The sequence below is a fragment of the Scardinius erythrophthalmus genome (assembly GCF_964197995.2).
Source record: "Scardinius erythrophthalmus genome assembly, chromosome: 4".
In the NCBI taxonomy this organism is placed as follows: Eukaryota; Metazoa; Chordata; class Actinopteri; order Cypriniformes; family Leuciscidae; genus Scardinius; species Scardinius erythrophthalmus.
The window spans coordinates 5,342,847-5,369,507 of NC_138224.1; the positions used below are offsets into that span (position 1 = coordinate 5,342,847).

At 39.2% G+C, this 26,661-nt stretch overlaps 2 protein-coding genes across 3 annotated transcripts in view; one reads left to right on the top strand and one right to left on the bottom strand.

Annotated features, from left to right (window-relative positions):
• Window positions 1–473: 473 nt before the first annotated feature.
• On the top strand, window positions 474–18,038 carry elk3 (ETS transcription factor ELK3). Its single transcript, XM_081363803.1, has 5 exons — window positions 474–847; window positions 10,410–10,618; window positions 10,915–11,682; window positions 15,272–15,394; window positions 17,009–18,038. The coding sequence occupies exons 2-5, from the start codon at window positions 10,412–10,414 to the stop codon at window positions 17,099–17,101; spliced, it is 1,191 nt and encodes a 396-aa protein (XP_081219929.1). The 5' UTR covers window positions 474–847; window positions 10,410–10,411; the 3' UTR covers window positions 17,102–18,038.
• Window positions 18,039–18,051: 13 nt separating this feature from the next.
• cdk17 (cyclin dependent kinase 17) overlaps window positions 18,052–26,661 on the bottom strand; it is a 52,707-nt gene continuing 44,097 nt past the window's right edge. For both annotated transcript variants that reach the window (XM_081363801.1, XM_081363802.1), the window contains 11 exons: window positions 26,241–26,355; window positions 26,057–26,151; window positions 25,906–25,968; window positions 25,632–25,755; window positions 24,695–24,815; window positions 24,450–24,547; window positions 22,755–22,860; window positions 22,286–22,328; window positions 21,907–21,997; window positions 21,689–21,766; window positions 18,052–19,825 (listed from right to left, as the gene is read on the bottom strand). In XM_081363801.1, the coding sequence (XP_081219927.1) occupies window positions 19,788–19,825; window positions 21,689–21,766; window positions 21,907–21,997; window positions 22,286–22,328; window positions 22,755–22,860; window positions 24,450–24,547; window positions 24,695–24,815; window positions 25,632–25,755; window positions 25,906–25,968; window positions 26,057–26,151; window positions 26,241–26,355 (972 nt within the window). In that variant the 3' untranslated portion in view covers window positions 18,052–19,787. The remainder of the gene's footprint in view (window positions 19,826–21,688; window positions 21,767–21,906; window positions 21,998–22,285; window positions 22,329–22,754; window positions 22,861–24,449; window positions 24,548–24,694; window positions 24,816–25,631; window positions 25,756–25,905; window positions 25,969–26,056; window positions 26,152–26,240; window positions 26,356–26,661) is intronic.

The following is a 26,661-nucleotide window of genomic DNA, read 5'->3' on the forward strand; positions in this document are numbered from 1 at the left end:
TTTGATCCCCAAACGTCAGAATCAGACACACACTCTCTCACTCACTCACACACACACACACACACACACACACACACACACACACACACACACACACACACACACACGTTGTGTTTTTATGTTTTATGGGGACTTGATTTTTATCCTCTTACACTAACCCTACCCCTAAACCTACCAATCACACAAAACGTTCTGCTCTTTTACATTTTCAAAAAAAAAAAAAAAACTTAATATGATTTATAAGCTGTTTTTCTCATGGGGGCCAATAAAATGTCTCCACAAGGACAAGGATTTCGAATATCGCCATCTTTGTGGGGACATAATGTAGGGTCCCCATAATGTAGGGTTTACCAGGCCCCCCAGACACACACATACACATACACACACAAAATGTGTGTGGAGGAAGGAACACGGGCTCCTCCCGGCGAGTCCCGGGCAGGAAGAGAATGACGTCAGTGTGCTCAGCTCTCAGCAGATTCAGGTTACAGTATTCTGCGTGTGCGCGCATCCGCGTCCGCGCGTGTGTGCTCGTGTTCTTGAATGTCGGATAGTGGCTGCAGGAGGAAAAGCGTGTTTACACAGACGGGCCGAGCGCCTGGGGAATAGCGCACGGCGAGAGGAAGTGAGCCGGCTCGCTGTCTGCCTGCACCAACTTCCTGCTCAGAGAGAGAGAGAGAGAGAGAGAGAGAGAGAGAAAGAGAGAGAGAGAGAGAAAACAGTCGGGATCCCATTACAGTCCGACTGAGAGCTGCCGAGACGGCCGACAGCATGGAAAAACAGCGCATTATACGGAATTCTTTTTAATAAAGTGAAAAAGGACCACAAAAAGCCCGACCATTACGCACAGGTATGTGGATAATCCATCCAAACTATCCGAATGTTTTATAAATGTATAATTACTTCACAATTACAATAAAAGGAAGAAACCTTCCAAAGTACAGGACTGAAACTTGATATCCTCAAAAAAGAATGAACCTATCCAAATGAAGGAGCTGTTTGAAATGTTCAGAAGTGATGTTTAAGACTTAAATGTATATAAGTGAACGAAATGTATGTGAAAAAAAAATCTCTTCTATCAATAATAGACACACAAGACACTTCAAGTATCCACCGTTCCCGTTACTTACGCGCAGTTTACGCACGGCTGATGAAGGTTTGAATACCTGTTGAGCTCACGAGTTCATGATGTATATCTCTAACATTTTTGTTGGTTGTACATTTGAAAGCAGGGCTGTTAGAAAGGGCTGAATTTTGGCTCCTGGCGCTTTAAACGTACTAGTAGAGTTTCTGGTTTGTCTGGAAACAGCAGCAGACTAATTGCCATGCGCTTCCGGATTGAAACTGGCAGCAGACAGCATCTTGAAAATGAGTCATTGGGGCAAACAAAGAAACTTCAGTTCAGCCCTATAGAGCTGATGTTACCCCTGCATCAGGATATGCTGAGGGTGATCGATGTTTGTGATCGCAAAAAGTCTTTGGACACGTACTGTAAGTCACTCATACACGAGTGAGACTTCATTAGATAGCAGATGATGCTAGAGCTTTCCTCAGAACTAACCCATGGTGTCCTCAAGTTCACCACAGGTTATTAACACATGAACATGCTCAACTATGACAACCAGAAAGTGTCCAAAAATACTGATACTTGAACTCTTGTTTTATCATTTAAAATAAGATATTTTGCTTTAATAGTGTGCTTGTGTCATCTTTCTTTAAAACGAATGCCACTTTCGTGGCCATTTCCTTCTGTTTTGGAGTTTTTGGTCACTGTCGCACTGTGTGTAAAGTTCCTCCTATCTACTTCCTGTATGGTTAGATTGGTAGATTTGCAGTTGTGCAGGTTTTGGTGTCTCCAGCTTACATTTAAAAACGAGTTATGTGATCAAACTATTTATGGTAATTAGTAGAACTATATCTCAGTATTTTAGCGTAATTAGACTTACTGTTCCTGAAATGGTTTAAAAGAGGAACCATCATTTCCATCAAACTGCCATTTAGATGCAAGAAGCAAACAATTTAGGAATGTTTTCCGAACCCTTTCTGACACTTTGCTATTAAATACACTGCCATTTTAAGTGTCCACACTCTTTCTGGACTACTCTTTCTCTATTTGGACACGGACACACACACAGCCAGACATTCTCAGATCTGTCTGCGTAATTTCAAGAGCTGCAGTTCTCTCTGGAGAAATGTGGTCGTGGAGAGAAGTCCTTCACGGCTCTCTTTTCTCCCTCTCTTCAGCAGGAGCTCCCTGAATTTTCCACTGCAGTCTGTGTGCGCAGGAAGAGCGCACATTTAGTCATGGCGAAGTAATGTCTGCGCACACCAACTAATCTCATTATGAGTTTCCGCTGGCGCTACAGTGGAGGGGTTTGTGAGTGTGACGGCAAGTTTGGTGTTTAAAAGCTGTCTAGGGGCCATTCAAAACACTGTGCGCTGTCTTGAAAGCTGTGAGCGTGTCACTGTGCTGGAGAGAGTCCACCTTCTCATCGTCTTCTCACCTCCTCTTTCTCCTCCCATTCACACACACACACACACACACACACACACACACACCGGCAATGTGTGAAAGTTTAAAAAACAGTTTTATCAAGCAGTAAATACTGCCTGATAAGCCACTGATTGACTAGGCTGCTGCCTTCTGCTTCGGACACACTGTGTGTAATGTCTACAGCCTCCTACTTCCTGTATAGTTAGATGGGTTGGTTAGATTTAAAGGTGTTTTTACTTGGTGTTTTCCATTTACTCTCGGAGCTTCAGTGCTGTAAAAATTAAACGATCTGTTGTGTTGAGAAAAAACTGTTGCTTGATGCAGCTCTCATTTTCAGCCACACTGAAAATAGACAATTTATTAGAAGTACATTTTGAAAAAATTACTTTGCAACATAATATTGAATAAAGTGAGTGTGTAAATCTAAAGTTAGCAGGAGTTGCGATAGTCTTTTCTTTCCTATATTCAAGTGAAACAGCTTCTCGAACAAGGAAATATGTAGACTGTCTATTGGGAATTGATTGTGGTTTGCTATTGGTCGATCTTATGTGAGTGACAGGTTGTCCCGCCCTCGTCATCAAAGAAAAGAAGAGATTGGGAAGGGATTTTAATGAAAGATTACGTGGGCACGTTCATTTTTTACATTTATAAATACTACAATATTCCATTAAAAATAACTTTAAAATATTTAATCAACTTGCAATTCTGATGTAGTTGCATTTAAAATGATATTTAAATTAGCAATGAATATTACACTGAAAAGGCTTCGGAAACGGACTACAACTACCTCAAATTTTTGGTACAGAAAACACAATTATGCTAACAATCAATGGATGATCTTTGAGCAGTAGAAAATGAACTCGAGTTGCCGGCTGCATAAACTGCTTAGACTAGTCTTAAAAGTTAGTCATCTCATTTTTTTTTCTTCGAGACTGATCCTATCTTTTTAAAATCACTTATATAAGATTGGTCTAATTTGAATCCGAAAAGTGAGACAGATTACAGTAACTCTTCTCTAACTGCTAGTTGGTCAAAGTAGTTCTTAAGACAGTCTTAACATAGAGTTTATATGTTTATGCAAAATAGGTGTAGCAAAACAAGTTACTAAACTTTACTTCAATAAAACTGTCAAAAAGTGAATAAATATTAATTCATAATTGCACATTTCATTATAGGAATTCTGAATTGTAAAGTTAAGTTTTATACCTTATTGCAAAATGGTTCTACTTTGAAATTAATATTATAATGATTATAAATTAATCAAACAAGTGAATATTTGAGTTGAATCGAGTACAAATTACTAGTCTTTTTAGTTCTGATTATTAATTCTTAATTATTATTAATTCCATAATAATTATGGGAATTCTGAATTGTAAAGTTAAGTAGATTTTACTTTTTATACCTTATTGCAAAATGGTTCTACTTTGAAACGAATACACGAGAGATTATAAATAAATCAAACAAGTGAATATTTGAGTACAAATTACTAGTCTTTTTAGTTCCGATTATTCATTGCAGATAATACTAAATATTTTCTACTAATTTCAGATATTTTTCCAGTGTATTTCCTGAGGTCCTATGGCATGAAGTCAAAATGTGAAGCTTGTCCGTGGCATCTAAGCATTTAATGTAGTAAAACAGTGTGTTTTCTGATGTGTAGGCCCAGATGGTATCTGTGGACTTTTTCACATTTTCTGCTCCATTTGATGCGGGGGGGGGGGGGGGGGGGGGGGGGAATGTTCAAACAGAACTAAGGCCAGATTTGCACTGCTGGTCTTGATGCCCAACTCCAATATGTTGACTATATGCGATATAAAAGTGACCCATATCTGATATCTGCATTTACACTTGGGAAACAACCCAAGGTATACAGTGCGTACTGACCCAGAAAGGCTTAGGTCGAAAAGGAAGTAAAAACAATGCGATCACCAATTTACACGGATCCACGTAAACAACTAAAAACTCTATATTATTCATGTGTACAGTTGGCAATGTCACTTTGCACCTATAGACTGAGCACTTAATACGTATGCGCATGACGTCACCATTTTCACAAATTCAAGTTTTTGTAGTTTTACACGGAGACTATAGCAGAATCGCTCTCAAAAACTTGCGTTTTGAAACCCGTTTTTTTTTTAAAGTTAGCATTTTCAGGCCCCCAAAACGGCACTGTCGTATAAATGAACGGAATTGTTAAAATGCTTCATAGACAAACATGATTTGCATGGGGATGTGTAGAAGTTTGTGAAAGAATCCCAAAATGTATGATTCATTAATTTAATTATGAAATGTGTAAAAACAGCCTTAAACCTAATGACCATGAAGCTGATGCATTAGACAGTGGCATAACAACAGAGTCAAGGCAGTGCAGACACACTATGTTTGAGTGTGTGTTTTTTGTTTAGCGCACACTGTCTTTTATTTATTTGTGTGTCAGGAGGTCTCCCAGCCTTTCTGCAAGCCTAAATGCATTTTTTTTTCATCAAACTGTCTTTAAAAAATTCCTGGCTGAGGATCCAAACTTTGCTTCTGCATGGTTTATTCCATTGCTCACATTGAAAGACAATAAAGAGACAAAAACCCCAGATTTGCACATGCAAATCACATTTGTACACAGCAACTGTGCTTAAAAGGGAGACATTTTTTCCCCTCTTGCAATAATCTAACAATGACTTTTACAGCCACGTTCCATGCAGGCACTTCTCCAAACGGCTTCGAGCTTTAGAAATCAGCTTCTTGTGTTTATTCCCTTTGATTAGGGCAGTAAATCTAGGAATCCATGAGTCCGTTCTTCAGGGTCTCACATGCAATATGTCAGTCTATAGACGTCCATATGGGCGAGAGCTTTGTGCCAGCACCAAAAGAGAAGAGGAAACCTCCCATTTGTGCCTTGTGTCCGTGTGGTCCCCGCGTTCCTGTGTTTGCTCCCCGCGGCAGGAATTCCTACCTTTCAGCTCGGGATCGGCATTCCCAGGAAGACGCCCTTCAAAGGAGAATTGGAGGAAGTCCTGATATAGACAGTTTTACGGTCGTTTAACGCAGATGCTCCGCTCAGAGGATGCTGGAGCAGGAAATGGTTTCATTTCGCTTCTTTGGGAGTTTGGGAAAAAAAATGAATGTGCGACAGTATGTGGCGTACGATGAGCTTTTATGTTGTGCCCAAGTGTGGAGTACGAGATCTAACTGTAAATTGCTGTATGAGCATGTATAATGAGATCTGGGTCACATATGTGGAGGAGTAATGAATGAGTGTATATATGTGTGTGTACAAGTGCACAGTACTTCCTGATTAATATCTGTATACTGAATTGGCAACGTTTTTCGAGCACTTCCTCCTTTGTCACCACAGGTTTGGCCAAATCATGCAGTTTGTGTGTGTTTACCCTCACTCTAGCTGATGTTCCAATCAAAAGCATCTGAAAAGACTAATATGAAAGTCTTGTAAAGCAAACATGAAATCAAAATGGAATTTTCTTTCTTAGGTTCTTAGGTTCAGTGTTAAAAATGACAGTGTAAACGCTAAGCAAACCAGGACTAAATGTATAATTTTCTTTTTTTTTTGGTCGAGACAAACCAAGAGTAAGTGGTTTAGGTTTGATTTAAGCCTGTCCTGTTTGCTCCTTAAGGCTCATTATTTGATCAATCCCCTGATGACTTCCAGAGCCGTCAGTTTGAGAAGCGAGAACCAGGGTGAAAGTGTATGCTTGTTCGTCTTTGTCAAAATTATGACAAAGACTTTCCCAAAATAAGGCAGTCTGCAACCAGGGAGTTCCTCTTGGCCAATAAAACATTCTCCGTGTCAGAGCTATCCACACTAGTGATTCAGCCAGCATCATTTCTCAATCTAGCGCTCCGTCTCAGGAGAGCTCTGGCTCAGACATCAGGAGGGCCGCAGTAAACGCCAACCCGCCCTGTTTGACTGACTTACAGTTACCAAAGGGTATGACGTAACGCTAGTTAAAACTGAGAAGTGTGTATAAACGTGTACACACACACACATTTGACTGCTTTGAATTGTAGTCAAACTGGTTTCCGACGGCTGTCAGACCTCAACCTGAGGTCCTTTCTGTCCTCCACCCAGGTCTTCCTGCACTGAAAATAAGAACAAATACGCAGAAACTCTATTCGACAATACAGTTAGTTTACGAAGGGTGTCTTAAATGGATAGGTCACCTAAAAATGAAAGGTCTGTGGTCATTTACTCACCCTCTTGTTATTATAAAGACAGTTAACATTCTTTCCTCTATGAAACACTAAAGGAAACATTTTGAAAGCACATGATTGCAAGCATAATTTAACACAGTAATGTTTATGTCTATTGAAACTACTGAACTATAATTGTAATTATATATAAATATTTTGATGGAAATAAATGTTGTGATGTTATTTCCATCAAGAGGTGCATACATCTTTTGGTCAAGATCTTGCATTGACAATGCAAGAGTTCAGCACTCAGTAAAGACTTGAAATGAATTTCCAACAATTCTTTCACAATTTGAGCCTAATGAATCTTGACATTGTCATCCTGGAATATGGCCACAATGTGTCAGTTCCTACATGGTTGTTGAAGAAATGAAAAGCTACAAACTGCATCAATCAGGGTTCGAAGAACCGTTGCCAAAAACATAAAACATGATAGAAACATAATAATCACTGCAATAATGATCCAATCATAGAATCTTTAGCATTTGCATATTTAAATCCAAACAACTACTTTTTTTGGCCAGGCAGCGTGTGTGTATATATATATTGTTGTTGTTTTTTCAAAAAATATGTTTCAGCCCCTGGTCAAAGTGTACAGGTTTCGTAATCGATATATAGTGGAATGGAAATATTTCCAAAAATGTAACCATGGACAAAGAGCAAAAGGTTATGAGTAAACTAAGGTTAAGTGTGTGGCTTAAAGGGCATGACGACAGCAGTCACAGGAAGCGGCCCAAGCAAGATTTAAACTTCCTGCACTGTTGGACTTTTAACATTGAACCACTTCCTGTTGGAGTCAATCCCAGACCACATACATGAAGCAACTCACTCCTGTTTACTAGAAAATCCTTATCTTACACCCAATGGATCCACTTCCATATTGACTGCAACTTTGTCTAAACTGGAGTGTGCTGGAAAAAAAAAATATTATTTTTCTTTTGGAAATATCAATGATCCAAGAAGTGTAGTGGAGGAAGATTTAACATCACTCAAATCATGTTGAGTGTCGTAACTCTGCATATGTCTAAGGTTTCTTGACGGAATAAGAGTAGATATCTTTATGCACATCCTGTTTCGTGAAATCGCAGCTTCCTGTCTGTGTCCAACCACAGCGCCACAGTATAAAGAGCACTTTTAGGCATTTTTCTGCTCTGAAATCCATTCCCAAAAACTGGATGATCTAACCATCCTTATCTGCAACATGGGCGGCCATCCAATGTGTAAAGATTGAGTATGTGTGTTTTGCATGTTGCACTACTTTGTCAGTATGAAGGTCTGATAATGACGGTTTGGGTGATTGTTCAAGGATTCAGCGGCAGATAATATAAAGGGAAGTGTTTAACTTCACGTTTTTTTCCTATGTTATTCTGGATCAGACGGTATTTTGATAAAACAGAACTCATACACTACACTACCATTCAAAAGTTTGATTTTTTTAATGTTTTTGAAAGAAGTCTCTTATGCTCACCACGGTTTTTAAATTAAAAATAGTTATAACTGTAATATTATGAAATATTATTACAATTTAAGCTGTTTTCTATTGTAATATATTTTAAAATGTAATTCATTCCTGTAACGGTGAAGCTGAATTTTCAGCATCCAGTCTTCAGTGTCACATGATCCTTCAGAAATCACTCTAATATGTTGATTGGCTGCTCAAAAAACATTTCATTTCACATTAAACTGTGATGCATTTTGCAACTTTTGAAATTTGTTCAGTCTTTACTGTAACTTTTGATAATTTAATGGATCCTTGCTGAATAAAACTGAACCCAAACTTTTAAGCGGTAGTGAAAATGATAGATCTGAATTTGGGTGACCTATACGTTTAAAAATTCCCTTAAAGCTTGTTGGTTTTTGAACTATGTTGTGCCCCCTTAACCCCCTTATCTCTACCTGGTCCCTTTAATCAATGTTCATAAACAGGGTCTTGTGTACAAACTCCATGTTTGCCTTGTTAGTAATCTCTGTTCACAAGTGGGTGTATTTGCCTGCCTTTGAACGGACACCTCCATCCCAAAGAGGGACGGTCAATGCTGGAGCACGTTGCTTGTTTTCTGTCTGATAGCCCTTTGTTGTTTATGAGCCTGTGCGTTAATGTACAACAGAACAGGAAATGCTTGCTGACTTTGTGGGAGGGCACCCAGGAATGACGTTTTTTGTTCATGCGAGAGATGAAGAGTGCAGAGGGAAAAGGGGAAATTAAAGGGAGAGGATGGATTCAGGAGCACGAACGCGCGTTCTTTAATGTGGCTGTATTTATCCGACTGATGCTCCGGCCTCTCCCATTTCACCACTTCCTGTGAGAAACCTGCATGGATGGTTAAAGGAAAGTTTTTACTAAGCAAACGCAATCACTCCTGGAAAGAGGTCTGATTATCAGATCAAGGCGCCGGTCCGAACACATCCAGACACAGACTAAATTTGGCTTTGCGGTACCACAAGATCTTCCTTCAGATACTCAAACCTTGTTAGGGTCATTAAAAAACATCCTCGTGCCACCTTTTCTTGACCAATAAACAAGCAATGCAAGTAGAGTGTAACCTTGGCTAATTTAAATTAGATAGACACTTAATGAAATTACACCACACTCTAACCTCGTTCACATTGCTTTAAATCCGTACCGGAAAAAACAGCATTGTTACAAAATCTAGCAAGCAGCATTTTAAGGTGCCATTGCGACTTTGAATACCTCATTGTGGCCAAAATTCTAAGGTAGCAAGACATCAAACTAGGTTTTGTAAAAGAATATCAGCCTGATTATGATTATTAAAATGTAATTATAAAACGGATAGTTCCAGTCCTTGATTCTTATTGGTTGAGCCACACCTGTGACCGCATTACATAAGTATTACTGCGCAACTGCCGTTTGTGATTCTTTGTTGCTGCATGTGTTGCTTAGCAACCTCTTTGGAACTACATTGTTTGGCGGAGGAATAAATGTGTTGTAACCATAGACTGTAAAAAAATATGGACGTAGTGTCCGTGATGTCACCCGTAGGTTTCTGAAGACCGTTTTTGAAGCCTAAAGTGGGAGTGGCCGACCGTCGCCATCTTGGTAGCGCGTCACTCCCGAATTTATTTATTTTTACAGTCAGACAATTAGCTGAGGTAACGTGATGGCTAACAAACAGCAGACAAACGGCTAATGATGACTAATGACCACTGCAGCGGGACTCCACCTGTCACTCAAAAGTGGATACCCTTAATTATGCAGAACTTTAAGGCTTAATATAATGTAAACGGATGAGTTCGTTGTCGGATGACCCCCCTCACAGTTGTAATGAAGTGAAAAATAAGCTATATAGACCAAAGCCACTTTTTTGCACCAGGCTGTAAACATGTTTTTTCTGCTGTAAAGTTGGGTATTTTAACATGGGGGAGATACAGATTTGACTCACTTCTGCATCCAGCCTCAAGCGGCCAGTCGTTGAATTGCCGTTGAATTCACTTCCGTGTTGGTTTCAAGAGAGAGACAGGGAGGTTGCCGCTTGGTTATAACATTATATTTTTTGTTGCTGGTGTTTATTTTATGAATAAAATAAATATTAAAATGGATATTTTTTTATGGAGTAACCGTTTTATAAAAGCAGTAAGCCTGTTGAAGCCGTGTTTTACAGTGGATTTAGAGCAGCTAAGGGGGTTTCTTCATGTAGAAGGCTTATTGCTTAAATGTATTGTTGATATTAATAATGTGACTTCTCTCGTCTAACAGATATGGAGAGTGCCATCACGCTGTGGCAGTTTCTGCTGCAGCTGCTGCTGGACCAGAGCCATAAGCACCTGATTTGCTGGACGTCCAATGACGGCGAGTTCAAGCTGCTCAAATCGGAAGAAGTCGCCAAACTTTGGGGCCTACGCAAAAACAAGACCAACATGAACTACGACAAACTTAGCCGAGCACTACGCTACTACTATGACAAGGTTACACAAGCTCACATTTCACAATTGAAATTGTCTTTCAGACGTCTGACCAATGATAATCGTCAATCCGATCTCATGAGAAAACGTAACTATTTTACATAATTTCGTGGGATTTATACAATGTAATTCGTACAGAATTGTACCATTTTTAGAAGAAACTTAAGCATTTAGGTCAACAGTTAGTGGGGCAGATCGTACTAAAACGTATGACTGAGATCGTACAGATTGGCCACCAAATGTAAAATAGTTACAAACTGCAATGAGAGTTTGTTGTAATCATCCTCTTTCTCTTGCAGAATATCATAAAGAAGGTGATTGGTCAGAAGTTTGTGTACAAGTTCGTCTCATTCCCTGATATTCTGAAGATGGATCCCCAAGCAGTGGAGCTCGGTCGGGACGGGGGTCACGTCGCAGGGGGCGTCATGTTACAGGAGGTGGAGTCTGACGGTGAGGGGGATGAGTCTCCGAAGCTGTCGCTGTCATCGCTGAGAAGTCCCGTCTGTAGGAACGAGTATCTTCACTCTGGTCTGTACTCGTCCTTCACAGTCAGTTCCCTCCAAAGCCCGCCTCCGCTACTGCGTCCAATCAAAATCGAGAAGCAGCGAGGTGGCGAACGAGAGGAGGAGGGACAAACAGTGATTCGGTTTGTCACTAATCGATCAGAGAAGGTCGTTCCCGTCGCTTCCTCACCGCCACCTGCATCCGCGGATGTTTTCTTCACTTCGAAATCCTCCCCCTGCTCGTCCCGCAGCCCCTCCCCATCTCATAGCCCTGTCTATATGCTGCGGCAGGGGCGGAGCCCGGAGGCTCGCATAGACGAATCAGAGCAGATCGCTCAGCCTCTAAATTTATCATCCGGCCACAGGGAGCGAGCCCAGAATCAGGCCACGCCTCCCGAGAGGAGGACCGGTAGCAACGGACTGCCTCCTAAAGCTCGGAAACCCAAAGGGCTGGAAATCTCCGCCCCTTCCATATTGCTTTCAGGAAGTGACTTGGGCTCCATCGCCCTCAACAGCCCAGCACTGCCCTCGGGGTCCCTTACGCCAGCCTTTTTCACTGCACAGGTATCAAACTATGTCACATGTTCTTGTATCTGTATGTTCACACAGCCTAACACGCATAATACACACATCTGTTCCAAAACGTCGTGAGCTGCCTATCTAGACAGCATTTTAAGGCATGAAAGCAAAAGCTGTTTCCAAAACATGGGCAGAATACACAGTGACTCCTTTTGGCTAATAGCTGATAAGCCCAGAATGCATTGCAACAAATGTAGACTACATAAAAACTGACACTATGTATTATGATAATGTTATCTATTTAGCTTAGCAACATGCAAATGTAAAGCTCTGTCGGAATCAATTGTTAAAAGGCAAGGTAAGCATTGTGACAATTGCTTAAAACTAAAAGATAAAATGTAAAAAAGTACTATTTAATTTAATACCAAACATTATTGATAAAGATTGTGCAAATTTAAATGAAAAGTAGATATTTTTGTGCTCGAAAGAATATAGTGTTGTTAGCCTAGCAACATGCTAATGTGAAGCTCTATTGGAATCAACTGATTATGAAAATGTGACTCCCTCTAGTACATTAGACATTTACTTATATTTACCAAAAAGTATTAGTAAAAGTAGTCTAAGTAAAGATGGACTATGTACTATATAAGTTCAAAGTATTTTTGTGCTTGGTTAAATCATGTTGTTAGCTTAGCAATATGCTAATTTTGCCCTATTTTGTGTGAGAGTGTAGAGCTTTCGAATCAGGTTTCATTTAGTTGTTGGCAGGTTTTTAGGTTTTGTAACAGAGCTACAAATTAACAAAAAAAACATTCTCTCCGGCACTTTTTATAGGCCTTCAACAGGTAACAAATAGACAGGACACACACCTATACTGGTAATACAGCTATACAGACTGGGTGTGTAGGGAGAATTGTGTGGCAGGTGGACGTTTTTTTAAAAAGAGGTAGAGTAAGACAGGACGAGGGAAAAGACAGAAAGAAGGGCACAAGCGAGAGAAGAGAAACCTGTAAGTAAAGCCATATGTCCGTAATCTCGCACACTTACAGCATAGTGACACAGGACAGAGAAAAACAGAGCGAGAACGAGAAATTGATTTCACATGCTGCCCTATAGCCACAACCTGGTGATCCAAAGTCCATGACCCATGGGACGCTACACGCTCATGTAGAATTCTCTCTCACTTTCTCTCTTAAAGGGACAGTTCACCTTAAAATGTATTTTCCGTCATCATTTTCTCACCCTCATAACTTTCCAAACCCATACAACTTCAATGCTGATGTGAACACTATCGTATGCTTACAGCCGAACGCATAATCTTTCAAATTATGCACCATTTGTTAGCGTGCGCTATTTCTCTCTAGAAGTTTTGACCCAAAAAATGTCTTTGTACTCTTATAAACTAGAGCGGGTATCCCTCAACCCCCTCACACAAGCATTTATCAATGTGGGCGTCTGTTGTTGTTGCTGTTGTGGTGAACAAATGAGTCCGAGCTTAGGACCCAAGCAATCCGATTGGTTCAAAGCACGTTTTATGGGTAATCGCTTTAGTGCCTGGTTGCAAATCATACAAAATCACTTTATTATAGAAGACGTTTGTACTACGTTATAACGAGTCATTAATGTAATGTATTTTAACTTTTACGTTTCATATACTAGTATTTAACCGAATTTATAGATTGTGAAATTAAACATTTCTCGTTGTTAGTGTGTTTTTTAGTTAGCTTAGATAGTAGCATAGCATACAGCTAATGTTATCCGATGATCGTGCTAGCTGAGCTTTACCTGAGCTTATACTGCCCTTCAACTTCCTTACCGTATTCACAACAATTCGTAATGCAATTAATGTCATTATTTTTATCGTAATAATCAGCGCAATATTGTTACAAGTACACTTTAAAAAAAAAAATTATTAAAAGAATCATAAAATAATGTTTATTTGTGTATATTACTATTTTTCTTATTAACAGTTTAGACAGCTCACGTTAGCTACAAGTTATCGCAAGAACAGATTTAGATCAGGCATACTACTGGCATACTAATGGGGTCCTAAGCTCAGACTCATCTCTTCAATAGGACTCATTTGTTCACCACACCGTCTCCAGTACTTTGTTGTTGTTCTATCGCATTCGCTTTTTTACGACTGTGAACAGGTCGGGCAATGTTGCCACCTTGTGGACCAACTAATAAGTGCAAGAAAAATCAAGGCGCATGTGCAAACTGAATTAGAAAAATGCTTGCTGTGCACAAGGCGCGTACTATGCTGATGATAAAATTCACGACACACACATTACTCATAGCCTAGCATGCGCATAAAAAGTATACTTTTTATTCAGTGGAACACCAAAGGAGAAGTTAAGCCGCTCTTTTCCTTACAACAAGTGAAAATTCATCCAAGGGTCTTAAATCTTTTGTTCCTATTGTAGGACTTCAGTCAACTTGTACTATTTATGGTGCCTTTTTGCTGTTTGACATTCCCTAGGCCCCGTTTACACCTGGTGTTAAGATGTGTTTTGGTCAAACGAATCATAAGTAGACGGCACTAAATACAGGTGTAAACGGGGTCTAAAAAGTTTTAAGCTTGTCTACTTTCGACCACTTCCAGAGGTAGTCAAAAACGCACTAGGCCGGATTGCTTTCATAGTGTAAACGCTCATGTGGTCGAATGTGTTCAAACAGCCACAAAAGACTCTCCGCCTACTGACCTAACGCCTAAACATTATGGGAATCGCTCTAGCCAGACGGGATTTAAACTTTGTCGGCTAAAGACCCAAGCTTGGCTTGAAGACGAAAAATGCACCAAACACAATGTTCTTTCGCCATTCCTGATTTCTAACACACACTCAGCATGGTCTTGTGGCTGTCAGAGCAGAAACAAATGCTACTGCTCTGTGTTTTTCTGTCATCTCCGGTCTCGTTCATATTGCGCGATCTTATTTAGTCCATTAGATCGAAGATCTAGATCTGAGAAAGCCCTTTCATAGACCCTCCCCTTGAAGAAATGGTGGTTGAAAGTTGACAAAAGAGATGGATTAAAACACCATCGTCTCCCTCGTCTACTTGTGATCCGATCAACCAAAACGCATCTTAATACCAGGTGTAAACAGGGCCCTACTGACCATCGTCTTTGTTGTATAGAAAAGAGCATTTGGGACACATTTTGTAACAAAAGTTAAACAGGTTTTGAATGCCATGAGGTTGAGCACATGACAGAAGTTTAATTGGGGGTGAACTGTTGCTTTAAACATCCTGAAACATCTACAACAGACAGTTATTTCAAAACCACAGATTGCACAAAGACTGCTCAGATATATTATTGATGTCCAGGACTGTTGGATTTAAAGAAACTGCATTTGTGCTGCATACCCTTAACGCTCCAAATTTGTCCTGTTCACGAACAAAAACTGGGAATTTTTTTTAAAGGGGTGCTCAGACTTCTTCGCATGACAGGCTTCACATGCTACAGCCTTGCCTGCTAAACGAAACACAGACTTGCATGGACATGCAGAGTCTCACAATCGTCTCTCCAAAGTTTCGGGATTTCATGATCCATGACTTCGGTGACTAATACAAACACCATCTCATGTTCCTGTTCCCCCCTTTCACAACACCATCTTTACTCCTCTTTCTTCAGACTCCCTCTGGTTTGCTGTTGACGCCCAGTCCTCTCCTGTCCTCCATTCATTTCTGGAGCAGCCTGAGTCCCGTAGCCCCTCTCAGCCCCGCCAGGCTACAAGGCCACAGTTCACTCTTTCAGGTACGCACTAAACATTCCCAAAACCTCCACCTATAAAAATAGGAATCTGAATGTGAGAATGTGGTTGTTCATTTATTTTGGTTTAGCGTTGACATGCGAGCGTGTTTTTAGAAAGGGATTTGCTTGTGTTTTGCTAGCGTGTGTTTGTGTTTGGTGTCGTGTTTCAGTTTTCATGTGAGCGAGAGGGGAAATCCTGTGGATACTTCCTGTTCTGACCCGAGGGAGAGTGTGTAGGGAGGTGTGTGTGAGCGAGCGAAAAAGACAAAGCAAACTGTATATTTATGCTCATCTTGCTTTTTAAGGGGAGCGTTCCAGTCTTTACTGTATACATCGCTAGGCATCAGGAAACCATTATGGTAATCACGGCGACTGCTTGACCCTGCCTTTACAGGAATAGTGACAGTTCTTGATGTGCACTTTTACTACCACACACACACACACACACACACGTACAGACATACACATACACTCACTCCCCCACTCTCACTTCCTCCCTGGGCGGCTGCAGTGGGAGTTTTCTGGTTGGTCACATGACTGTCGTTCCTGACGTTATTGGCTGCGGTGGAAAACTCTTGCTGGTCGTCTGTTTTTTTTTCTTTTAAAATGTCATTCTTCTCCTTTTTTTTTTTTTTTTTTACTATTTTCTATACTTGTAAAATAAAGAACTGAAAAAAGATGCTTTTAAGATGTTTTCGAGTGACTCCGGGAAACGGATTTACTGGTGTATGAGTGTGTGTGTGTGTGTATGTGTGTCTTAGGGTTTGGAAATAAGCTACAGATGTTTCCGCTCTGCATTGGATATGGGGGAAAACAGCTTCCTGTTAAAAAAGGGAGGGGGTGATAACTGAAAAAGACTCTGTCTGTGTGTATAGTCAGCTCTCACATAACAGGAAGTTCCTCTCCTAGCGCTACCATGATGCCTTATGACTACGAACGTGTTTGTTATGTGAACCACAAAGACCAGCTTTTTTTAATGGTGGGGAGAAAAATGTATTAGGGAAGATATTTAAAACTTAAAATAAAAACACTCAGGTCATATTTCACCTAAAAATCAAAAGAAATAATAAATAAAATGCTTTTTTTTTTTGCATTTTGACTTTTTTGGTAAATTTATGAAGTCCAATTGTAACTTCACAATGTGTAATAATAATAAAAGTAAGTATTTTAATCATTAAATCATCACAATGCTAAAATTGGTCCCACATGCTTAATTTTGTTTATATATATAGACACCTGGGGATTTCTTTATTAAGTTCAACCTAGTAATGTCAACATAAAATCACTACTAACTAAATAAATAAAATGAAATGTCAGTTAGTATTTAACCTCAAAATAAAATAAAAACAACAATAGTAATAATGATAATTAGAATATATTGCTTATTAGAAACTACATGGACATTTCATATCAAGATTTGCCCCTTAAGATGTGAAATTATTTGGCCCGGTCAAGTTACTATTCACCATAATACGACACATCCTGATACAATAATTTGCATGTTTTTTTTAAACACTAAAAAGCATTTGCTTCACAGTTACTAGTACATGAACACATTGTGATTGAGTATGTGTAGCATTACCTCAATGTTCTGTTTGCTTTCTGACTCTCTCACAGTTCCCCACCCTGTTGAACGGGCCGCTCCCGGTACCCCTCCCCAACCTGGACTCATCCTCCCTCCTCCTGTCCTCCAGCGCTCAGAAATCCTGATTTCTGGACAGTTCATATATCCACCCCCCAGAGTTACCCCCCTTTACTCTTACACTAAGAAGGAATTATGGACCTTCATGTCATTTTTTTGAGCCAGACTGCACTTCACCCTCTTGTGGCCACCTTCACCTATAGCACCCTTCAAGCTCTGTTGACTTTTGGACCAGCAAACTTCTGTGTTTTCTTTTTCAACTCAGGCTGCAATCCAAAAAAGCTCACCAAATTCCTCCGCAAGCTCTTAAAATAGGGAATTATTATGAGGTAATGCCAAAGAACATGAAGTGTCCTTTTGAGAAGATGGTGAGTCATTGGAAATGGAGCCTTAGAGAAAATCTGTAAGTCACATTTTATTGGAGAACATGTTGAAGACAGGTTATTTTTCAGTCTCTTCGACCGTTTCAAATCGAGACAAACGATGCTGGACGACGTGAAACGCGTTCAGACTTTCTGTACCTCCTCAAAACACGATGCTTTCCAACAGTTCTCCATTCCCAAGGTGCTTCAACTGGAAAGATCTCCCTGTTTTGTCGACCAGTCTTCAAAGAAACATTTAAACCATATTAAAGGAATCTCGTTAGCATTTAAGTCTCTTTATTTTTTATTTTTCTGAGGCTGTGAACCGGGTTTCTGTTTGTCTGATATTGTATAATTGCGTTATATGCACTGTGCTTTAAATGTACTACCGGCTGTGCCTTTTTGTGTAAGAATTGTGTATTTGTATTATTTTCCTGCTTAAATACATTTTGTAATAGACGAAATTCCATTTCAATATTGGAAAGAAAAGCTTTGTAATAGCTTCCGGTTATTTTTTTCATTAATGAATTGATTAAAAAAAAGTGTATTCTCGTATTGATTTTATATATTTTTTTGCTTTTTAAGAGTCAAGAAAATGTGCCTTGTGTTTTATAAATAAAATCAAGCATTGAATGCGACTCAACATCCTCACGTCTGATCAAACACACACAAACACAAATGTAATAAACAGACGACAGAGAGTTCGCTGTAAGAAACAGACCATGTTTACTTCACTGATTAAGAGAAATAAATATCTGCAGTACAAAGAGTTAAACGGTCAATTCAGCCGACAGCAGGTGTTCTGAGAGCGTCGGAGGCGGAGCTTACAGGACAACACGCATTCCATGCGTCACGTACACACACACACACACACACACTCGCGCACGCATTCTCCAGAAACAATCGACTCCGGTTTTACAATATTAATTAACATCTGTCAGTTCAGAAAAAATTCAAAACAGTCATTTAAAATCTGATATCTGCTGGGTTCTTCATGTTTATAAATGCTGGGAAAAGAAACATTGGTCCAACGCTGCTGTCAAAAAGGTTTTTTTTTGTGTTGTCGTTACTTTTTCTTTTTATACACACAATATCTTTCTCTTCTGAATAAAATCAAGCGCACATGTGGGACAGTCGGACTCCAACATGCCACTTTTAAGATACCATAATTCACAGAAGAGTCAATATGTAACATTTAAAAAAATCTCTTAATACTGTTAATGAAACTAGCTCATCTTCACAGCCATCACTTGCATGGAGCAATGGGCTCTGTACAGTTACTGATCTCCATATTCACACATACGCTCACACTTTCTCGCTCTTTCACAAGCGTTGCACACACTCGGAAGCTACAGAGGAGCTCTATTAATAGGAGAGAGTCATTTGCAACTGGTTTTGATGATGCATCAGGAGCTCCGACTGTAAAAGAAAGAAATTAAAAATCTGACAAACGAGCAACTTCAGTTCCGACAGGAAGTTATCACTGTGAATGAACGAATGAATGAATGCAAAAGAGGGGAAAGTTGGTTCTCAGTTCAAAATGGTGAGGTCACAAAGTTCCTGCTGGTCCAGTGTTTGCTTTTTCCGCCTTCGCTTTGCAGCTTTCTGAAGCCCACCTGTTTGAGATGGTCCCTGATTGAGCAGGCCGTTCGCGGGACGCGGCCTTTGAGGAACATATCCACTCTCTTTTTCTTGAAATGATGCTTTAAAACTTGAGGAATGAATATTTGGGAAGGAAAGGTTTTTTCAGGACGTTCGGTTTTGTCTTGAAGTGAAATCGGCATGCCAGGAAAATCGAAAAGTAAATTCGAAACACGCATTCCACCTCTATAAAACCAACATAACAAACGGACAGCTGCAATATCAACATTCAAACATAATTTGAATCGTTCTTAAAAAAAAAAGAAAGAAAAAAAGAAAAAAGGTATTGACGTGGGACTGATGTGTCCGAGACAACCAGGAGGGTCGCACGAGAGTGAGGAAGTTACGAAGAGACAGTAGTCAATTAGCAGCATAGTCAATTAGCAGCAAAACAACTCCTCCGTCAATAAATATATACATGTTCACACACCCTAAGCGTCACACGGGGGAAGGCGTCCAGACGAGGGGCCGATGGGCGTTCTGGCTCAAGGCTGCATGCTGGAGGCGGGACACTGGGTAGGGGGGTATGGGGGGGGGCAGCGGGTTCAGCCCATTCCCCTTCACCACGCATGCACACGCAACAAACACCCTCTCTCAGAGAGCGAGGGGGACTAGTCAGTTAGTCTATACAACACAGTCACGGAATAAGAGCCATCGACCTGATCCGTCCAGTGTGTGTGTGTGTTTGTTTGTGTGTGTGCTTGTGTGAGAGTGTGTGTTTGTGATGGGCAAGAGTGTAAGGGAACGCAGCTTAAAACAGCATGCTCTGCCGTCTGTTCTTGCTGTTTCCTGTGAGGGGAGAGACAGAAAGAACAGAATGAAGAGGAGGAGAGAACAAAATGTACAAAGTTACAAATTTATAAAAAATAAAAACAATTAGCATATAAAATGTTTTTTATTTAAATTTTTTAGATGAGATCTAAAATATTTTTCATACGTAATTATTTTAAAATTTATGCAGTTATATTAGTTATATTATTAGGAGAGGTACAAGGTTACAAAATAATTCTAAAATAACATGCATAAATAAATAGTTATACAATTATTTATAAAAATATTATTTAAAAAGTGATTTAAATTCTGCATTACACATTATGGGCATTACACATTATTAATCCAAATATATACACTCACCTAAAGGATTATTAGGAACACCATACACTAATACTGTGTTTGACCCCCTTTCACCTTCAGAACTGCCTTAATTCTACGTGGCATTGATTCAACAAGGTGCTGAAAGCATTCTTTAGAAATGTTGGCCCATATTGATAGGATAGCATCTTGCAGTTGATGGAGATTTGTGGGATGCACATCCAGGGCACGAAGCTCCCGTTCCACCACATCCCAAAGATGCTCTGTTGGGTTGAGATCTGGTGACTGTGGGGGCCATTTTAGTACAGTGAACTCATTGTCATGTTCAAGAAACCAATTTGAAATGATTCGAGGTTTGTGACATGGTGCATTATCCTGCTGGAAGTAGCCATCAGAGGATGGGTACATGGTGGTCATAAAGGGATGGACATGGTCAGAAACAATGCTCAGGTAGGCCGTGGCATTTAAACGATGCCCAATTGGCACTAAGGGGCTTAAATTGTGCCAAGAAAACATCCCCCACACCATTACACCACCACCACCACCAGCCTGCACAGTGGTAACAAGGCATGATGGATCCATGTTCTCATTCTGTTTACGCCAAATTCTGACTCTACCATCTGAATGTCTCAACAGAAATCGAGACTCATCAGACCAGGCAACATTTTTCCAGTCTTCAACTGTCCAATTTTGGTGAGCTCGTGCAAATTGTAGCCTCTTTTTCCTATTTGTAGTGGAGATGAGTGGTACCCGGTGGGGTCTTCTGCTGTTGTAGCCCATCCGCCTCAAGGTTGTGCATGTTGTGGCTTCACAAATGCTTTGCTGCATACCTCGGTTGTAACGAGTGGTTATTTCAGTCAAAGTTGCTCTTCTATCAGCTTGAATCAGTCGGCCCATTCTCCTCTGACCTCTAGCATCAACAAGGCATTTTCGCCCACAGGACTGCCGCATACTGGATGTTTTTCCCTTTTCACACCATTCTTTGTAAACCCTAGAAATGGTTGTGCGTGAAAATCCCAGTAACTGAGCAGATTGTGAAATACTCAGACCGGCCTGTCTGGCACCAACATCCATGCCACGCTCAAAATTGCTTAAATCACCTTTCTTTCCCATTCTGACATTCAGTTTGGAGTTCAGGAGATTGTCTTGACCAGGACCTCACCCCTAAATGCATTGAAGCAACTGCCATGCGATTGGCAATTGAGAAATTGAACAGGTGTTCCTAATAATCCTTTAGGTGAGTGTAAATAAAGAAATTTAAAGAATTAATTTTGAGAATTCTTTGTAAAAAAAAAGTTTTTATTTTATTTTATTTTATACAATAGTTATAGCTTAACTGCAAGAGGCACAGGTATCAGTTAATCGCAAATTTGAAAATAATCGCCCAAAATCATCCCCATTAATTGACCTAGTCAATCTCTATTGGTCTATTACGAACAAAGCCCCCTAGTGTCAGTTCCAGAAACTACTTAGTGTAGTGTTACCCATACTGGTTGACCACTTAAACAGAATAGAGTTTCTGAATGTGCATGCAGAGCACTGATGAAAGGAAACACACACCTGTCTCTGGGTACGAGGAGTTCCGGTAGCCGGGGTCCCTCTGAAGCTGCACTTCCTTCAGTGTAAATATAGATATGTCTGCAGAACCACAGCACATCATGAGAATGAGGACATGTGAGTGAGCAGTTTGTGATCATGCAGTGGTACATGAGCAGTGTGTGTGTGTGTGTGTGTGTGTGTGTGTGTGTGTGTGTGTGTGTGTGTGTAAGGGCACTCACTCTCTTGCAGTGTTTGCACACGCATGCCCAGACTCTTGAAGTAGGGTTGTTTCATGGATTCATCTGCAGAGATCCTCTTCTTGGACTCATACTATGGAGAAAACAAACACATAAATGAGGATGGCTCTGTCAGACTGATAAAGGGTTGTTTATTGTATTGACAGCATCCAAGATAAAGGAAAAACCTTTTAAAAAGTAGTTAAATTTGTGTGCAAAATAAATATTATTGTTACTATTACTACTACTACTGAGAGTACACATCTTAAAACAATTAATAGCTCTGAATATTTTTTTTTAAGTCACTGAGCCTTATAATTGTTTGATATAAGTGTAGGCCTATATTTGATGCAATCCATCCATAGTTCTGGCACATTCTTACCCTTAGAAAGGACAATAACAACTCTATTCCTTCAGTATCCAACCTGTTGAAGAGAAGGGAGAGAGAGAGAGAGAGAGAGAGAGAGAGAGAGAGAGAGAGAGAGAGAGAGAGAGAGAGAGAGAGAGAGAGAGAGAGAGAGAGAGAGATGTGACCATCGGCAGGTTGACAAATCAGACTGGCAAACGAAAGGAAGGAAGCACACGGCCTCAGAAATTCCAGAGGAAATCCTGCTTTACTGGCACGCACACGGATTTCTAACATACACCAGAACATACACAAACTTTCCCACAGCAGCGTCGGCACACTCACACACAGGCTTTGAGGTCATGGTCATTTGCTCTGTGTGGCAAGACAAACACACTGAAGCACAAGCACAGTCACTGAGTACACAAACTCGTAACAAACACACTGTATGAAACGGCAACGCAGCACCTGTACACACACACAGATACAGATACGATGTAGGTACCTGGGTGCATGATTGATGAAGGGCTGAGGCTTGTATTTGGGGAAGTTGTAGGATTTGAACTCTTCGATGGATGAGATGCCGGGCCAGCTGTCCTCTGTAGGTGTACCTGATCACACAAAACCAGAACAACACATTTTACTTTAGATCTTGCCTGCATTTTAGCACTCCTTGAAAAACATTAACACTTTCTAAACAGAACTGATATTTATGTTGCTATGGCCAATAATTGATATGATGGCCAAAAAATGAGTGTGAGTATATATGTGTGTGTGATAGAAAATGAGTGAGCACAGGTGGGTGTGAGTGAATTTATTATATAAATTATATAGATATATTTATTGGACAATAATATGATCACTGATATTGTGCATCCATACCAATTCATTGTTGCTGGAGATACATTTTGGATTTTACATTACTTAAATTCAGAGATCGCACACCTTTTGACTATGATCTTTCCAGTCATTTGTATATACTTTTATATGAAGGATTTATATGAAAAATATCATTTTACAGATATTGCAAAGAGCTAATCTCTAGAAAAAGAGATCTGGGATAATGGGGAAAATTGGATATTTACTAGAGAAATTTCCAGAATTTTTAAGATTGAAAACTAGGGTTGTTGTAACTTACATTAAAACTATTAAAAACATTTATTTTAATTGAATTTTTTTTAAATAAAATAAAATATAAATATTAGTTGCATTGGCAATAAACTTAAATAAGTTTAAGCTGAAGCACTAAAATTATCAACTGAAAATAACTAAAAACTAAAAAAAAAAAAAAAAAAAAAAACCCTGAAAAATAAAAATAAATTAAAGAAAAACGAATAAAATGACAAAAGCACATAAGAACTTTACTAAAAATTAAACTAAAATTAACATGAAAACTAAAAATATAAAAATAAAAGCTAATTCAAAACATTAATAAAACTATTAAAAAAAATAGAATAAAAACAAATAACACTGCTGAAAACCACTATTTTATAAATTCACTGATATTTCTAGACAGTGGGAAGCCTGTAAATTACTTGAGTGATTTATTTACATTTCTGCATTTGGCAGATGCTTTTCTCCAAAGCAGCTTACACTGCATTCAGTAAATCAAACAAATAACTATGGTATTGCTAGAGCCATTTTCTACTTGAGCTACATTTAAAAACTATAGTTTTGAAAACTACATTTAAAAAATAAAGATATATGGCTGTTAAAAACTTCTATTTCCACACCAAGATGAGCAGTGGAACGCATCAGGTGAGAGTCAGCCGGACAGCATTTCAGCTGAACTGAGGTAACCTACCATGTGATCTCACAGTTTCCATGCAATAGTGTGTGTATGTGTGTGTAAGAAGCGTGGCAGCTCAGGTGGTTGCAGTTTGTTTTTAAAGCTGGTGAGAAGCACTTCTGAGTCTCAGCACTATGACACGTCTGGTGAGTGAGTGTGTGTGTGTGTGTGTGTGTGTGTGTGTGTGTGTGTGTGTGTGTGTGTGTGTGTGTGTGTGTGTGTGTGTGTGTGTGTGTGTGTGTGTGTGTGTGTGTGTGTGTGTGTGTGTGTGTGTGTGTGTGTGTGTGTGTGTGTGTGTGTTTAGTGTCGTAATGTCTGGAGTTGAAGTGTGCGTTTCATCACACAGGCTCTGAATTGAATCATTTAGTTGGAGAACTGGATGTGAGCATGAGTGTGTGTGTTTCTGCTTACCAAGTAATCTGAAGATTAGATGCAGCTCGTCTTCAACGGTGGATCCTGGGAACAGCGGCCGACCTGCAGCCATTTCATAAAATATACATCCAACACCCCTGAGACAGATCAAGAGAGAGGATAAGACAGAGCAACCGTCTGCTGGAGAAGACTGAATGTAAATGATGAATGTAAATGAGCACTGCAACACACACACACACACACACACACACACACACACACACACACACACACACACAACCCACCACATATCGATCTGTGTGGAATACTCTGAGGATCCCAGAAGTACATCAGGAGGTCTGTACCATAAGGTCACCACCTCATTAGAGTATGTCTTTGTGGGAACAGACTTGGCTCGTGCTAGACCTACAAATACACACAAACAAAGAACAATAAATAATATTTTACTTAAATAAAAATGTTGTAAATATATATATATATATTATATGTATGTATAATATATATATACACACACACACACACACATATATACATATATATATATATATATATATATATATGTATATACACATACATACATACATACATACATACATATATATATATATATATACAAATAAAAACAAATAATATGCAAATATATAAACTTTACCAATAAATATATCTTAAATAATTGTACAAGTTAAAAAAATGTATATTACATTTAGTTTATAATAAAATAAATTAGATTACATTTTGTGTGTGTGGGGGTGTGTGTGTGTGTGTGTGTGTGTGTGTGTGTGTGTGTGTGTGTGTGTGTGTGTGTGTGTGTGTGTGTGTATGTATGTGTGTATATATATATATATATATATATATATATTTTTTTTTTATTACTATATATTAAATTAAAATGTATGCATGCATATATTTTTTGTATCACACACACATGTATACATACATACATGTATACATACATATATATATATATGTTTGTGTGTATATACACTAACATCATGCAAATTTATTTAATTGTAATATATATAATATAACATGTATATAATATATATGTAATGTACATTTGAAAAAAATTATATACGTGTAATAATTTTAAATGTATACGAATTTTGTGCATACATATTCAACTGAATATTTTAGCGCAGTCATTGAAACTCCTGAAGCATACAGGAGGGGACAAGAGACATTTAAATTTTAATTTATCTGATAGCACTGTGCTACACATACCAAAGTCCGCCAGTTTGAGTTCACCCCTCTCATTGATGAGCAGGTTCTGTGGTTTCAGGTCCCGGTGCAGAACCTTGCGTTTGTGGCAGTACGCCAGCCCTCGCAAGATCTGGAACAGGAAGATCTAGAACCACACATGGACAACAGGTTAGAAGACCACAAACACAAACTTTCATATTGTGTTGCATTGCACTAATACACAACAGTTTGTTTTGTTAAATCCATATGGGGCAAAATAAATTGCTTGATAACAGCAAACAGACATAGGACAGACCTTAACGTTGTGCATACTCATGATGTTTCCACAATCGTCCATGTACTGCTTCAGATCTTTATCCTACAGGAAAGCCATCGGAAAACAAATGAATAAACAGAACGAGAAGCGAATGGAACAGAAAGGCACACAGCAACAAACATTCGCTCACCAGATACTCAAAAACAAGAGTGAGGGATTTGTCCGTGTGGACAATATCATGAAGCGTGACGATGTTGGCGTGCTTTAAATCCTTTAATAATGACACTGAAACAGAGAAAATTGCAGGATAGATCATAGCAATATCAACATCAGTATCTTAGAGAGTGAGAGATTAAGAAAGAGAGATTCCTCACCCTCTCTAATAGCTGTGCATGGAGCGCCCTCCTCATGCTCCAACCGGATCTCCTTCAAGGCCACCAGGTTGTCCGTCAATTTGCTTCGCCCCTTGAAAACGGTGGCATACGTCCCCTATAAAACAATTACAGCAATGATTAGATTTCAAAGTACGTTCAGAGTTTTGGTTTTACACTATGGATGTAGTTAACGGATTAATAATTTACAACCAATAATTATGTCCCTACCCAAACAAATAGTACTTTGAATTGCATGTAATTTTAAGGAGTCCTTGTTGTTAGAGTGTAATTAAAGATTTAAGTACTGAGTAATATTAATTAATAACTTGTACTTACTTTAGGGTTAGGTTTTGGTTTAGGGTCAATTGCATGTAATTATGAATAATTTACTGTTATTACTATAGTAAGTACATGTAATGTG

What these genes read in the sequence shown, in the direction of transcription:
- elk3 (XM_081363803.1), top strand. Translation starts at nt 10,412, where the DNA reads ATGGAGAGTGCCATCACGCTGTGGCAGTTTCTGCTGCAGCTGCTGCTG. An exon ending in TACGCTACTACTATGACAAG is followed by an intron (nt 10,619 to 10,914) that starts GTTACACAAGCT and finishes TTTCTCTTGCAG; the next exon opens with AATATCATAAAGAAGGTGAT. An exon ending in GCCACAGTTCACTCTTTCAG is followed by an intron (nt 15,395 to 17,008) that starts GTACGCACTAAA and finishes ACTCTCTCACAG; the next exon opens with TTCCCCACCCTGTTGAACGG.